This window comes from Dipodomys ordii, unplaced genomic scaffold, assembly GCF_000151885.1.
Source record: "Dipodomys ordii isolate 6190 unplaced genomic scaffold, Dord_2.0 Scaffold284, whole genome shotgun sequence".
Lineage (NCBI taxonomy): Eukaryota > Metazoa > Chordata > Mammalia > Rodentia > Heteromyidae > Dipodomys > Dipodomys ordii.
This window is the reverse complement of record NW_012267500.1, coordinates 281,448-296,835: the sequence shown is the minus strand read 5'-3', so window position 1 is coordinate 296,835 and position 15,388 is coordinate 281,448. Positions and strand designations below refer to the sequence as shown.

At 47.3% G+C, this 15,388-nt stretch overlaps 1 protein-coding gene across 1 annotated transcript; it reads right to left on the bottom strand.

Annotated features, from left to right (window-relative positions):
- Positions 1-1,218: 1,218 nt before the first annotated feature.
- On the bottom strand, positions 1,219-7,749 carry Il12b (interleukin 12B). Its single transcript, XM_013036401.1, has 6 exons — positions 7,662-7,749; positions 4,480-4,749; positions 3,543-3,660; positions 2,847-3,064; positions 2,420-2,580; positions 1,219-1,344 (listed from the first exon to the last, which is right to left on the bottom strand). Exons 1-6 carry the CDS (start codon positions 7,747-7,749, stop codon positions 1,219-1,221), a joined length of 981 nt encoding a protein of 326 aa, XP_012891855.1.
- Between the last annotated feature and the right edge of the window lie 7,639 nt (positions 7,750-15,388).

The following is a 15,388-nucleotide window of genomic DNA, read 5'->3' as shown; positions in this document are numbered from 1 at the left end:
CAGTCACTTTGTGGAAAACACATTCATTCCTCAGACGTCTAAGTTGCGTCTGCAGAGAGTGATGATGGATCTTCTCTGGTTACGCCTGCACGTGGGGTTCATGCACACTGACGTACGAACGCTTCCAGATCATTTTACCCGCATCTGCACACATTTATGTGTGGCTGTTAAGAAGACACCTGCAGTTCTGACAGTTGTATGTGCTCAGCCATAACTACTCCATGCTTTCCTCTTGAATTCTAAGAGCTTTTAAAATCTTAATTTAATTTAAAAAAATCTTCTAGTCATCTATGATCTCTCTGCTCTCTTTTCTTGCCTTACAAAGAGGTGGGGGTAGGGAAAGCAAAGAGGCTGAGGTCCAAATTCAGGGTCAACTATTTCTTTTCTTTCCTTTTTTTTAAGGGTCTGTTTTATTTGTTTGTTTTGAGGGTAATTCAGGGCTTTGAGTTCAGCTGGCTTCTTATAAAACTGGTGCTCTACCACTTGAACCATGCCTTCTACCCCCTTTCTTAGGTCTTTTAAAATTCAGGATTCAGCCATCACAAATATATGGCAGTTCTGTCATCAAAGTATCCAGTGTGCACTCAGCCTTGTGGGTAAAACCAACAATGCCAGTAACACTTAAGTTCACATTTTTGTGTAAGGCCACCCCATCCCTAAGGATATCAGGCCATAAAAACAACTACATCATAAAATGTTAAATAAGGAATAAATTAATAAATACATAAATTACTTAAATATTTAAATAACATAAGATCAGTGGCCACAACAGCTCTGAAAAAAAAAATAAAACCTCTCCATTTAAAAAAAGAAATCAGTTCCTGGGTCAGTGGGTGTTACAGTACCTACAGATGAAAAATTATATTAATGATAGCATTATGGTCCTAAAACTGGTCTTGAAAAAGGAAACCAGATAGAAAATTGCTTTTTTTTTTGCATCTCTTCAGTCGTGTGTGTGTGTGTGTGTGTGTGTGTGTGTGTGCAATATCTTCCATTTTTTTCCCTCTGAAGATGCAGCCTGGGGATTAGAATTGGAACCTGAAAAGAATATTAAAAGTCCATGTGTTGTTAGGCATCAAAGCAGTATCTGTTCACAAATGCATGCAAGTTCCTTCACGCGCACACACACACCCTTTCCCACTCCGCCTCCATTCTTAGCCCTCCACCTTGGACTACGGGATGTGCAGATCTGGGCTGAGCTTCTCAGGAGCTGCTTACCTAAGCGCAAGATACAGAGGCCCACTCGCTCCAAGATGAGCTGTAGTAGCGGTCCTGGGCTTGCACCTGGACCTGGGCATCCTTGGAGCAGGAGACTCTAGCTGAGGTTTTGTCAGTGGAGATTGTCTGCAAATGAGAAGGGACTCTGTGACAGGAGCACACTGGTGCCACCTCCTGGCAGAAGCTCTAAACACAGCAGTGTCGGACCTACCACAGCTACCTGGCTTCAGTCCCTCCAGGACCTGTTCCCCTAGATATCCAGCAATCAATCCCAGGCCTTGATCCTGTCAGTGCACAGACTTCCCTCCAAATCCTGGCTCTGCTCACTTACTGGCTGTGAGACTTCAGGTTCTCTGTGTCCTTTCTCATATATCAGTAGGTGTACCAACCACACCTGCCTCCCGGCATTGCAAATGTTCACGGTAATCGTTACATAGAAGCACTCTTAGCAAATGTTAGTGCAGAAAAAGCACTCCGTATTTTTACCTGTTTTTGTGTGTGTGTGTGTGTGTGTGTATGTGTTGGCCCCAGGAGCCTGACTCATGCTCATAAAATTTAGTGCAAAGACTTCTGGTCCACCCTACTAGAGCCAGAGGTGTGGTTAGGTGGAAGGGCTTGTGTTTGTAGGCTTGAGTCTGTGCCCTGGTCCTGTCACTACCTAGCTGGGTGAGCATGGGCAGGATATCAACCTCTGTGAACTTTTGACTGTCTTCATTTATGAAAAGGTGATCACAATGCTGGCTGTCTTCAGAGGGTTCCTTCTGTAGCTTCAGTGAGTGACACGTGGAAAGCCTTACACAGATCCAGGCACATGGAAGTTATTATCATCCTCTCTCTGTCTCTGTCTCTGTCTCAGTCTCAGTCTCTGTCTCTCTCTCTCTCGTGCATACGCACATGCGTGTGCTGTGTCAGTCCTGGGTCTTGAACTAAAGGCGTAGGCATTGCCCATGAGGTTCTTTTATTAATTTGCTCAAGGCTAGCACTCTACCACTTGAGCCACAGATCCACTTCCAGCTTTTCAATGGTTCATTGGAGATAAGACTCTCATGGACTTTTCTGGGCTGGCTTTGAGCCACGATCCTCAGGTCTCAGCCTCCTACCTCATAGCTAGGAGCTACCAGCGCCCGCCGGTCTGTCTTCTCTTTACTGGGGCCTGCATCACCCTCAGCACAGAACACACCGCACCTGCATCCCAGCTTACCTTCTCTTTTCCGTTCTTCGTGTCCTGGACCCGAACTAAGAATTTCAGGGAGAAGTAGGAGTGGGGGGTGCTCCAGGAATCGGGGTACTCCCAGCTGACCTCCACCTGCTGAGAGCCCTTCAGTGGCTTCAGCTGCAGGTTCTTGGGTGGATCAGGTTTAACTGCGGGAAGGAACCAACACATCGTTGACCTGGGTAGTAGGAAGGGAAAAGCGTAGCAAAGCACCTGCGTTCAGGGTAGGTGGGAACAGAGCTGAGATCTGGGGGACACGAAGATGACAGTATGGATGTCATCATCTAGGGGGTGCAGAATAAACAAATGCATGTTAACCCTTGACCCCGGAGCCCTGGGGCTTTGGGGAGATGGGACCCATGGAGTCTTTCCTTAGGAAGCACCTCCATCCTCCACCCACCCATCCCAAACTCACTGATGTCTCTGATGAAGAAGCTGGCGGTGTAGTTCTCGTACTTGAATCTGTGCACCACCTCCAGCACCAGCTCCACAGGCAGCCTCTCCTCGGCGGTGGGGCAGGCACTGTCCTCCTGGCAGTCCACCCAGTACTTGGGGAACTCTCTATTCTTCACTTTGCCCTTCTCTGCAGAGAGGGTCGCCACCCCACACGTCACTTGGCGAGGGTCGGAGGGGCTGAAGTCAAACACACGCAGGACCGCTCACAAGGGAGTTTACACAGGTGACCAGATCTTTGCCGTGCTACATTCTTTCTCTCGTGAGCATTTTTATCTTCCAGTTGGAAAAATACCAGCAGGGGTGGCTCACGCCTGTCATCCTAGCTACTCAGGAGGCTGAGATCTGAGGATTGTGGTTCAAAGCCACCCCGGGCAGGAAAATCCATGAGACTCTCACCTCCAAGGAACCACCAGAAAACCAGAAGTGGTGCTGTGGTTCAAGTGGGAGAGCACCCACCTTGAGCTGAAGAGCTGAGGGACGGCACCCAGGCTCAGAGGTCAAGCTCCACAATCGACAAAAATAAATTAAAAAGAAAGAAAGGAGATTGTTTCCCCCTTCTCGTGAATTTTTATAAGGCCATTGCTGGTTTGCCCTGCTTCTCCTCCACAGGATACAAGTTACATGGAATGCTGGGAAACCAGCAAAACTGACTCACCCTCTGCTGCTCTTGAGGGTGAACTTCAGGCTGGTGGTGACGTCTGTCAGCCACCAGCAAGTGAAACGTCCGGAATAATTCCTCGCCTCGCATTTTAGAAAAGTCTTGTTCTTGGGTTCTGGATTTGGAAAGAAGAAAGCAAAAATCCACATCCACCCATGAAGTAGCACACAGATGCCTTGCTTCCACTGGGAGTGTCCAAACAGATAGTTGCTTTTGTTCAGAGGGTGCCACTGGACACCCCCATGCTCAGGGAGAAGTATGGCTTTCCGAAACCATCGCCCAGTACTCGGAGACCCTCTATCCACATTGGTTAAAGTGTTAAAACCAACGTTATTGGAAGTCTAACCGCCAGTGGTATCTCTGTTGCTTAAAGACAACTTTGGGACAAACATTCAGGCCAACTCTCACCAGGAGAGAGTTGGCTGATACCTCAAGGGTTTCAGGAAAGCAAAAAATAATTTAAAAGGGAGGTCCTGGATAATTTCAGACAGGGATTGGCGGTTCATGCAGTAACTACTCTAACCATGTCTTGCATTTTCCCTTTCCTTCCTTCCTTCCTTCCTTCCTTCCTTCCTTCCTTCCTTCCTTCCTTCCTTCCTTCCTTCCTTCCTTCCTTTCTTTCTTCCTCTTTCTTCCTTTCTCTCTCTCTTTCATTCCAGTCCTGGGACTTGAACTCACAGCCTGGACACTATCCCTGGGCGTTTTTTTTTTTCTTTTCTCCAGACTAGCACCCTGCCCTTTAGCTACAGCTCCACTTCTGGCTTTTTTTTTTTTTTTGCTGGTTTATTAGAGGTAAGAGTCTCACTGACTTTCCTGCCAGGGCTGGCTTTGAACCACATGTGGACCATGCGTGTACCATGTGTGTACCCTAGGTGAATCATCCGTGTGTATCTTCGATGATGGGAAAGCTATGACCCCAAGGGAGTGGAATTACCTTTCTGGTCCTTTAAAATATCAGTGGACCAGATTCCATTCTCCTTTTTGTGAAGCAGCAGCGTGGAGTGGCCCAAAACCTCACTTCCTTTGTGGCAGGTGTAGTGTCCAGTGCTTCGAAACTCTTTGACTTGGACGGTGAGGCTCTTGCCCGTGCCCACGACCTCATCTGACCTCTTCCAGATGATGCCATCTTCTTCCTCCGTGTCACAAGTGAGGACCACCGTCTCTCCAGGGACATCCAGGTACCAGTCCGACTCTACAACGTAGACTGGGGAGCACAGGGTTGGAGGACAGAATGGTGAGCGCCAGGAACCTTATTGACTGCGTGTGAATCTCACCCGGGGCTCCTCCCTGGCTCAAGGTCTTAGACCAGAGAAGCCTCCAGTTTTACAACTATCACTGAGTCATTTGCCCACGGGGCTGCCTTCAATAATTAACCTTTAGGAAAGGCACAGGGAGAAGACCTAAATGCATAGCCATAAGTCAGTAAATAAATAAATAAAATGACAAGATTGTAAGATTCCCTGGGCAAGGTCTGGGAGACAGAACTTTCCAGCACAGTTTTCAGATTTGTAGGGATAAGGCAGGCTATCTTATTTAGCAGTATTTAGATCAATGCCAATGTTTAGTGGTTCAGCAAGCGGTAAGGTGTGGGGAAGGATGTCTAGGACTGAGATCCTGCTTCCTCTGGGGGACTAGGGGACTTAGAGCGAGGTTTAGGAAGCCTAAGTCTGCGCAGGTGCAGTTACAGCAGCAGGATCTAGGCTGTAGGTCTGTCTGTGAGGAATGAGCGGTGAAGGATGTTTGTTATTACTGTGATTCATAGACCAGAGCCAACCAACTGAATCAAAACACTCTTAAATTTTTTTTTCTCTCCATGGGGGCTGGGAAGGTGGCTGAGTGGTAAAGTGCTTGCCTAGCATGCATGAAGCCTGGGTTTGATTCCTCAGTACCACATATACAGAAAAAGCCAGAAGTGGTGCTGTGGCACAAGTGGTAGCACGCTAGCCTTGAGCAAAAGAAGCTCAGGGACAGTCAAGCTTTCCTCCATGGGCCAGGCATTGTGACTCACACCTAGAATCCTAGCTACTCAAGGGGACTGAGATCTGAAGATGGTGGTTCAAAGCCATCCCAGACAGGAAAGTCTGTGAGAACTCTCTGTCCAATAAACCAGCAAAAGGCAAAAAGTACAGGCATGGCTTAAGTAGTAGTGCACCAGCCTTGAATGAAAAAGCCAAGTAAGAACATGGAGCTCTGGGTTCAATCCCAGGACAAAAAAAAAAAAATCCCAATGGGGATTTAAGGAACTAGCTCCTTCTGCATGAAACAAACCAATGGAGATTAGTTTTTAAAGTTATCTTGCCCAAAACCACCATAATCATCGTCACTCGCTGGAATTTCTATGGTTTAGCAAGAAGTAACAAAGGGGTTAAACATGCAGGGCCTGAGGTTCCGGAGCACACTAAGAAATAAACCACTAAATTAAAAAGGAAAGAATTCCAAGGTTGAGAACATCTGCATAGTCACCTGTCCTATATGCAAGGGAGCATCTAAAAAGTCTCAGATGTTTGCAGGGTTAGGGAGGGGGATGGCTGGGCTGTTGAATTTCTGAAGGTCTGAGGAGGGAAAGAACAATCACAGCTGTCTTTCACTCAACTATTTCAGTATTGTTTTCTCCTGACCATTTAAAAAGGTCATTTTTGAGCCACGTGTTGGTGGCTCACACCTGTAATCCTAGGGAGCTGAGATTTGAGAATTGTGCCTCAAAGCCAAGGAGGAAAGTCTGTGATACCCTTATCTCCAATTAACCAGCAGAAAACCGGAAGTGGCGCTGTGGCGCAAAGTGGTCTAGCGCTAGCCTTGAACAAAAAGCAAGCTCAGGGACAGTGGCCAGGCCCCTGCATTCAAGCTCTTTGACTGACAAAAGAAAACAAAAAGATTATTTCTGATTATTAGCTGAAATCATTTCATCTTTAAATTTGTGCCTCTTTTTTTCCTCTTGCTTAGCTCCCTAAAATACAGGAAACATCTGTCTCACATCCTTGTAATATCTTAGAACACTTAAGCCTCTAGATTAAATCCCTGTTCCACCCTTCCCGGGTATGTAACACTTGGGCAAGTTACCTAATCTCCTGAGTCTTGACTTTCCATATTTCAGGTACAACTGACACTCAAGTCATTCCGTATTTATTTAAGTCTGAAATTAGAAGGATAGAGACCCCATGTTCTACTAATATCTGTTCTGTCAGTCTACTAATAATTGTCATTATTCACTGGGAAAATAAATAGCCCAGAAACATTAAACAACCTAAATACTAGTACTAGCTAACATTTACTTTTGCTTTACTGTGATTTGAGTATTCTTATTCTTATTCTTTTTTGTATGTGCCAGTCCTGGGGCTTGAACTTAGGGCCTGAATGCTGCTCCTGAGCTTTTGTGCTCAAGGCTAGCTAGCATTCTCCCTTGAGTGACACCTCCACTTCCAGCTTATTTTAATTTATTATCATTATCATTATTATTAGTTTGGTGTTTAATTGGAGGTAAGAGTCTCACAGGCTTTCCTGCCTGGGCTGGCTTTGAACCATGATCTTCAGATCTTAGCTTCCTAAGTAGTTAGGATTACAGGTGTGAGCCAGGGGCACCTGGCTTGTTCTGAGTATTCTAATGCATTCTTCTGTATTCATTAACACATTTAATAACCCACTTTTGAAGTTCTAGTTTCAGTAGAGGAAACCGAGGCTCAGAAGTGACCCAGCTCAAGGTTATAGAACTGGTAACTAGCAGAAGCAGGACTTGAACCCAAGTCAGCAGAATCTCAATCCAGTGCTTTCTTCTAGCTGCTCGTCACCATCCCGGGGTGTGGCGGAGGGGAAGAGGCCCTGCTCAATTCCTACGCTTCACAACATGAATTCCATGAAGGACTGGTTTTTGGCATTACTGGCAAAGACTCTTCTCCCAACACCATGCACAAATGGCACCTTTTCTAGCATCCAATGGGAAAAGTAACCAATGGAGCTGCCCTGGGAGAAGGAGATGCCATCCGCATCTTCCCAGAGCGATGGCTCTCACGAGGAGACCCCCAGGCAGCCTCCCCCACTCAGCCAGCTTCCCAAACATGGGCACTGGGTGCCCTGCCTTCACCCCTGGACCTCCCCAGAGGAGACGACGAGACCAATTACCATCTTTCTCCAGTTCCCATAGGGCCAGGAGAGGAGATGCCAGCAAAACCAGGGAAAACCAGGAGAAGGCCAGCTGCTGGTGACACATCTGTAATGAGGGGAGAAATGGGGGCAGGGGTGAGGGGGAAGCAAAGGAAAAGGAGAGAGAAAAAGGATAAAGAAGAAAAAAGAGGAGGGGAGGAGGGAAGGAAGGAAGGACGAAGGAAGGAAGGAAGGAGAAAAAGGAGGAGGGAAGAGAAGAAAAGGAGGAGAGAGGAGAAGAAAAAGAGAAGAAAAAGGAAGAAAGGAAGGAAGGATTCAAAAGAGGAGAAGGAGGAGAGGAAGAGGAGGTAAAAGAAAAGAGAAAATGTTATAATCATTCAGTTAGTGTTACCCACATTCTATCCACATTTTTGTCTTGCCTTCCTCCTGTCCTCTCTGTCAGGCAAGCATGAAATGCTTCTATTTTATTTTAATTAATTAATTAATTGGTTATTCGTAGGGATTGAACTCTGGGCCTGGCCTGTCCCTCAGCTCTTCAGCTCAGGCAAGTGCTCTACCACTTGAGCCACAGTGCCACCTCTGATGGTTTATTGGAGATAAAAGTCTCACGGTCTCTCCCACCCAGGCTGGCTTTGAACCCTGATCCTCAGATCTCAGCCTGGTGAGTAGCTAAGATTACAGGCCTGAGCTACTGGTGCCTGGCTATTTTGTTTTCTTTTCGAGATAAGAAACATAAAACTTGGACTGGGAAGGTGGCTCAGTGGTAGAGTGCTTGCCTAGCACGCATGAAGCCCTGGGTTTTATTCTTCAGTACCACAGAAATAGAAAAAGCCAGAAGTGTTACGGTGGCAAGTGGTAGAGTGCTAGCCTTGAGTTAAAGAAGCTCAGGGACAGTGCCCAGGCCCTGAGTTCAAGCCCCAGGGCTGGCACAAAAAAAAAAAAAGGAGAAAGGAACATAAACTTTGATCTCCACTAAGCAACCACTTATTTGGTGCTTGCTATATAGGATACAAATACTTAAAGAGCACTGAGCTCAGACAGATCCAAGTGAAATCAAGGTCTCCCATTCTGCTTTCTAGGAAATGAGTTCACTCAACAACTATTTACTAAGTTGGTGGTGTGGCAAATGCTTCTTCTCTAGCTTTGGAGATAAGCCATACACCAGACGCTGTGCATGGTGCTAGATAAGCTACCATAGGGTGCTGGGCGTGTCCTGGGGATGGGGGCGGGGCGGGGTGGGGGGTGGGGGACTTGGGCTAGGCATGTAAAGGTAACACTGAGGTAAACGTTCGTGCTCTGCTCACAACCTAGAGAGTCTTAGTGTTGCTTAGATTCCTCTTGTATAACAGTAGCCCAGTCGTTTTCAAAGTTGAGCGGACAGCTCAAGAACAATCTAGAAGCCATGCTAAAAAACAACAGCAACAACAACAAGCTGCTGAATCTTACCCTCAGCATGTCTGATTCAATACTTGTCAATGTAAGGCTGAGACTCTCTGGAGCTTATGGAACCTTCTGTCTATATAAGAAAAAAAAAATCTCCCTTGGCTCCTAAATGCAGTTGAGATGATTATTGTCTAATATCCTAAAATTCCTGTTCCATCTTAGACATCAGCATTAGCTACCAATCAGGATTCCTGCTACCAAAATCTAAGCCTTGGGGAGACAAAGACTTAAATACCTCTGGGGATGCCTGGGGGGGGGGAGGAGATAGGATCCCATAGTTGGGAACGTTGGATTTGTCAGAGCAGTTGTGAAGGCTTGCTGTGTGCTGTTGCCTGACAGCATCAGTCTATGGGTGGCAGAGACAGGACGGTAAGTCAGGGCTGTCTGCACACAGCTCTGTGTATTTTTGTCACTGCAGAATGGAGTCTTAGGGACATGGCTAGCCACTTAATGCAAGGCGTGATGGTAGTTCAGTACTTGTTGGCACAGGCCACTGAATGGTATATTTATAGACCAAGGAGATATAGTCTTGAATTCTGGACACCCCTCGTTTTCTGTGTGGCATGGACATCATAGAAGGGAGGTGCAAATGGAATTCTAGGCTTCCATCAGAAAGAATGACACTGCCCCGTTCATAAGGAAATGGAAAGACTTGGAAAAAATTATACTAAGCGAAGTAAGCCAGACCCAAAGAAACATAGAATGTGCCTATAAATCTACAAGGAAAGCCAATGGGTAGTAAAAAAAAAAAAATACACATTTCACACCTGTAATCCTAGCTACTCAGGAGGCTGAGATCTGAGGATCACGGTTCAAAGCCAGCCCTGGCAGAAAAGGCCATGAGACTCATCTCCAATAAACTACTCAGAAAACCAGAAGTGGTGCTGTGGCTCAAGCAGTAGAGTGCTCACCTTGAGCTGAAGAGCTCAGGGACAACGCCCAGGCCCAGAGTTCAAGCCCCAATACCGGAAAAAAAGGGATATATATATATATATATATATATATATATATATGGGCATTATAAATTAAACAAGACTCTAAACATTCACACAGTGAGACCAACAGAGGATATTCTTAGGAGAGGATCACAAGGGGTCAATAGCTATGTGCATAAGACCATAAAAAATAACACTTATCAAAATGAACTCCAAGAAATGGAAACAATAGGTTTTTTTTTTTTACTTCTCATGATTTTTTTTTGTTTTCCTCCTTTTTTTGTTTTATTTCTGTACCTTTTGTCTTATATGTTTATCTGATTTGGGGAGGGGAAGGGGAAGCACAGAAATGGTTGGAACAAAGAGTGAACAAATTCAGCAGTGATACTCACTAGACACCATGTTGGAAATGAACTATACAACTTGAGGGGGAGAGGGATTGGAAGGGAAAAAAACTGGGATAAAATGAGGGAAGAGGTGACACTGATCAAAAAGAAATGTACTCATTACCTGACTTATGTAACTGTAACCCCTCTGTATATCACCTTTGGAATAAAAATTTTTAAAAAGGTACTAAAAGGATGAGGATATTTTATTGAGTAGTTGGAGGATGGCTGATCAGCCAGGCAACTGATAACATATTAATTAACTTGTAGTAGCAGAAGAGATAAATGAAAATCTCAATGTCTTTCTGTCTCTGTCTCTCTCTGTGTGTGTCTCTTGCGCTCTCTCTCTCTCTCTCTCTCTCTCTCTCTCTCTCTCTGATTTGTTTTCCAGTCCTAGGACTTGCACTCAGGGCTTGGACATTATCTCTGAAGTTTTATGCTACTTGAGCCACGGTTCCATTTCAGGGTTTTTGGTGGTTAATTGGATATGAGTCTCACGGACATTCCTGCCCGGGCTGGCTTTGAACCGTGATCCTCAGATCTCAGCCTCTCGAGTAGTTAGGATGACAGGTGTGAGCCGCTGGCCCCTTGCTTCTCTCTGTGCTTTTCTACCCTGGGTAGCTGAGAAAGTGATGGCAGGCCACGGGGAAACGCCCACAGAGGCAGCTCAGCGACACGGATCTGTAAAAGCCAGATGTCAGCACCCTGGAGCGGAAACCGAGGAGCTTCCTGGCACCTCCTGGCAGCTCCTTCATGCCACCTCGGTACCGGGCTTTCCCCTTTGGCCGTGTGCCAGGCACCTCCTCTACCCATCCTCAGAGGAGATGCAGCGCAGCAGGTGCACTGCGCCTCTCTGGTGATCTACCAAGAAACTGCTCTTGTTTGAGTGCCAGCTCCATTTTAAACCACAGAACACTGGCCAGGGGTAGATGTGGTGCTGCTGGTGGGGGGTGAGCCTCTTAATCATGCCCCCCCAAAAAAGTATGGAAGGTTTGTCTGTGACCCTTTGGCTGTCTGTTTGGTTAGTTGATGCTGGGGGTGGGGGAGCAGAATTTCTGCAGACTTCTAGAACTGGAAATCCAGCAGCATCACTTGTGTGACCCTGAACAAGTCAGTCACCTGACCTCTTTGAGTCTCACTTTTTTGCTGCTGTTGTTGTTGTCAGTTACAAGGCTTGAACACAGGGCCTGGGCGCTGTCCCTGAGCTCTTTTGCTCAAAGCTAGTGCTCAACCACTTTGAGCTGTCGTTAATTGGCGTGGTTAATTGGAGAGTCTGATGAGGACTTTTCTGCCCAGGCTGGCTTTGAACTGTGATCCTCAGATCTCAGCCTCCTGAATAGCGAGGATTACAGGGGAGAGCCACTCGTGCCTGGCTTGGCCTCAGTCTTTTCATCTGTAAAGCGGGCACTGTGTTGGGGTGAGGGGTCCTGCATCGTGCTGGAGCGCCAAGCTCTCCTCTTTCCATAGGACTTAATACAACAGCAACTTCTATATTGCTTCTTCAATGGATGCCCCATTACCCTCAAGTCTGATGGCAGAGGTCAAAGCTGCCGTGTTTTACATAGATACCAAGAGACAGTCGCATGGATCAGCTGCACAACAAATGACGATGTAGCAATCGTACAATTTCCGAGCCCAATAAAACGGTCTCTAGGAGGTGACCTCAAAACTGGAGCCATCTGCTGGTTCAGGGACCCCTATGCCAAAAGGAGACTTTAACCCAATGAGGGGTTATATAGTCTCACTTGGTTTAGTCAGACCCCAGGACAACAGTGCTAATCTTTCCCTTGAGAAACCTTCAGTAGAGTCGTTGCCAATATGGCTTTTTAAATTTTTAGCTAGTTCCTTCAACTCAGAAAGTACCCATGCGCCCAGCTGCCCAGTGTCGTGATCACAAACTGACCCCAAAGCTGACCACACACAGGAGACAGAGTGCAAAACCTAGCACCCAGCCATGAGAGCTAACCATGAACTCAGTAACTTCAGGGAATGCACGAAAGCCTCTAAAAAAGTTTCTAATAGCAAGTCAGGCACTGACTTTAACTATACACAGCTCTTTAACACATGGGCATTCATGTTTAGAAGCACACACATACACACACTCAAACACACACACACACAAAGCACTTTCCCACCAAATACAGGCCTCATTACAGCAATCGCTACCTGACTTTTAACATCAACAGCTTTACACATGAGTCCTCAGAGGTGCCTTATTTTCCCCCATGTCCCCGCAGAGACGAATCACACCCCTCCCCTGGGTGACTCGAGGTGGGTCCCCCTTTCCTTCTGCCAGGTTCTGTCCAGAGATGGCCCACCATCACTGGACAGCCCGCTGGCCCAGGGAAAGGCTGGCAGGAGACAGACTTGCTTACCTTGTTCTGCCTCTGTTCTCTCTGGGTGTGATTCTCCCAGAGCTTTGTTTCTTCTGTGCCCTTACAGCTACTGCTGGAGCTTATATATACCCTACTCCTATGAGCTCTCTGATGGAAACTCAAACTAGAAACCGACTTGTTCCAAGTTGCAACATTAGAAAACTACTCTCAGAACCTTCTGGGGGAATTTCAAGAAGTTCCTTTTTCTCTCCTCTGTCTCTCTCTGTGTGTGTGTCTGCCTCTCTCTCTCTCTCTCTCTCTCTCCCTCCCTCTCTCTCTCTCTCTCTCTCCCTCCCTCTCTGGCTCTCTGTGTATCAACAACACCAAAGGGAAGGCAGGCATGACTTTGGGGTGGAGATGCTAATTTTGAGTTTACATCATGGCCAAAGCTCTTCGAGGTGGTGCTAGGCAGCCTCCCTGGGTTCCACAGATAAAAGAAAAAAAGGAAGACCAAGGGAAGGTCAGGGTGGAAGCTGGGGACCCCAGAGGAAAAGCCATGGGTCTCCTGGTGTGGGAAGAGAGGACCCCCAGAAGACACAGTGCACCTGAGCCCCCCCCCAACACGCTTCCACTGAAGTCTGGATTTCAGAAACAACTAGCACTTATTTGGATCCAAGCATGCACACACACACACACACACACACACACACACACACACACACACACACAGAGAACAGACATGGCCTTGGGAAGATGACACAAATGCAGGTCAGCACCAATAGATTCTGTGTGTATGCCTGCAGAGAGTGTGACAAGCATGCATGCAACCTATGTCACACTCAAGACGCACCCTGCTGGGACCCCAGACTAGACCCTTGCGTTTGCACGCCTTAGGCAGCAGAATTTAAAGTTGCCACGATGCATGCACAGGTGGGCAGGATTGGAGCTCGCCCACCTCCTATCTGCACAGGGGCAGAAACATTACTTTGCACACACCCCAAGCCGTGCAGTGGCCAGCAGGGGGGGCGGGGGAGGGAAGGGGAGGGAAAGCCTCTACAGGGCAGGAAGGGAAGTTCCTAGGGTTTCGGGGGCTAGGTGCTGATTTCCTAGCTAACTACTTTTCTTTCCATGTCAGCAGCGGGGCAGGGGACGGGAAAGTCAGGCCAGAGCTTGGAGCTCCCCAGATGCACACACTTCCTCCCTTCTTCCCGCCTGTGGTCCAGGCCTTGGAGGGCTGGGTGGCCCAGGGATGGTGTGTGTGTGTGTGTGTGTGTGTGTGTGTGTGTGTGTGTGTGCACCGTGGTCTGGGACATGGCCTCCCACCCCTCCATCCCCCACCTCCCATCCCCATCCCCAAACAGACCACCCCTGACCCCTTTCACCCCCTCCACTTCCCATCACTGACCCCCCCATCCTTCCAACCCTCAGCCCTCATATCCCATACCCCAACCCGTCTGCCTCTTCCCCATACCCCACCCCTCCTGTGTAGCTAGGATCCTAGGCCCCCAGCTTTCTGCGCCTGCTTTGATCTGGTTCCTTTTACCCACGGAGGAGGTCATTCTCAAACTTGACCTGCACAGAGACTGTGACAAGAGTGAACTTGGATCAGCCTGTCAGCTTGTCCCACGCCATCGCCTTGAGGACCTTTCCAAACATTTTAATGTTTTTAAAAGTACGCGTGTCTTCTCCTTTATATATAATGTGCACTAGCAGCCCCCAAACAATCTTCAAGAGGACAAAAAGAATGGCTTTGTGGTTAAAAAATTACTTCTTCCAGTTATTTTCAGTTACAGGGGGTGGAGGGTCTCTCTTCCTCAGCTTAACCATCCTATTAACCTGACAGCTCAGCACCCCGGCTGTTTGGCATTAGCCCTTCCTCCCTCATAGAGAGAGCACAGAGAGGTTGGGACTGTGGCTCAGTTTCTCTGAGTCTGGATCAAGAAGCTCACACTTGTGGACTAGCCTAGGTAAAATGTTCTCGAGATTCCATCTCCACAGAAGAGGTTAGGTGTGATGGCAACATCCATCATGCCAGCGAAGCTGAGAATCATAAAATAGGGGGATCATGGTCTAGGTACAGCCCTAGGGCAAAAAGCAAGACTCTAATCAAGTGGGGGAAAGGGGGCTGGAAATGCAGCTCTATGGTAGTGCTTGAGGCCCAGTACTCAAAAAGGAAAAAAAAATGACTTAGGTAGTTATGAGATGACATTCTAGAACCAGACAGAGATGGGTTCGGTGTTCTTTACTTATTTACAATATAATGGCACGCGTTCATGAGTGGACCATTTCCTTGGGTACAGGTCACCAAGTCACTGCTGAAATGCTGTACTTTCATGGCGGCAATGGGAAAAATAGTTTGTCCTCTCTGGAAGTAGAAGGCTGCTGGCATGAGCTCATCCATCTCTCCACATGTTCTTGTCTCCACACTTCATGTAAGATTCCTCGAGTCAGCTTTGTTCTTCAAGGGACCAAGATGTATTCACCCCCCTCCTCCTCCTCCTCTTCTTCTTCCTCCTCCTCCTTCTCTATGGTGACTCAGATCTCAGTCCTGCCAAGTCATCCTTCCTTTCTTGGTCCATGGCAGAAGGAGGCAAGAGGGTGTTGGCCTGAGTTCTTGCCAGGTTTCATCATTCAAGCGGGCATCTTGGGCCTGCTGGACTGGACCA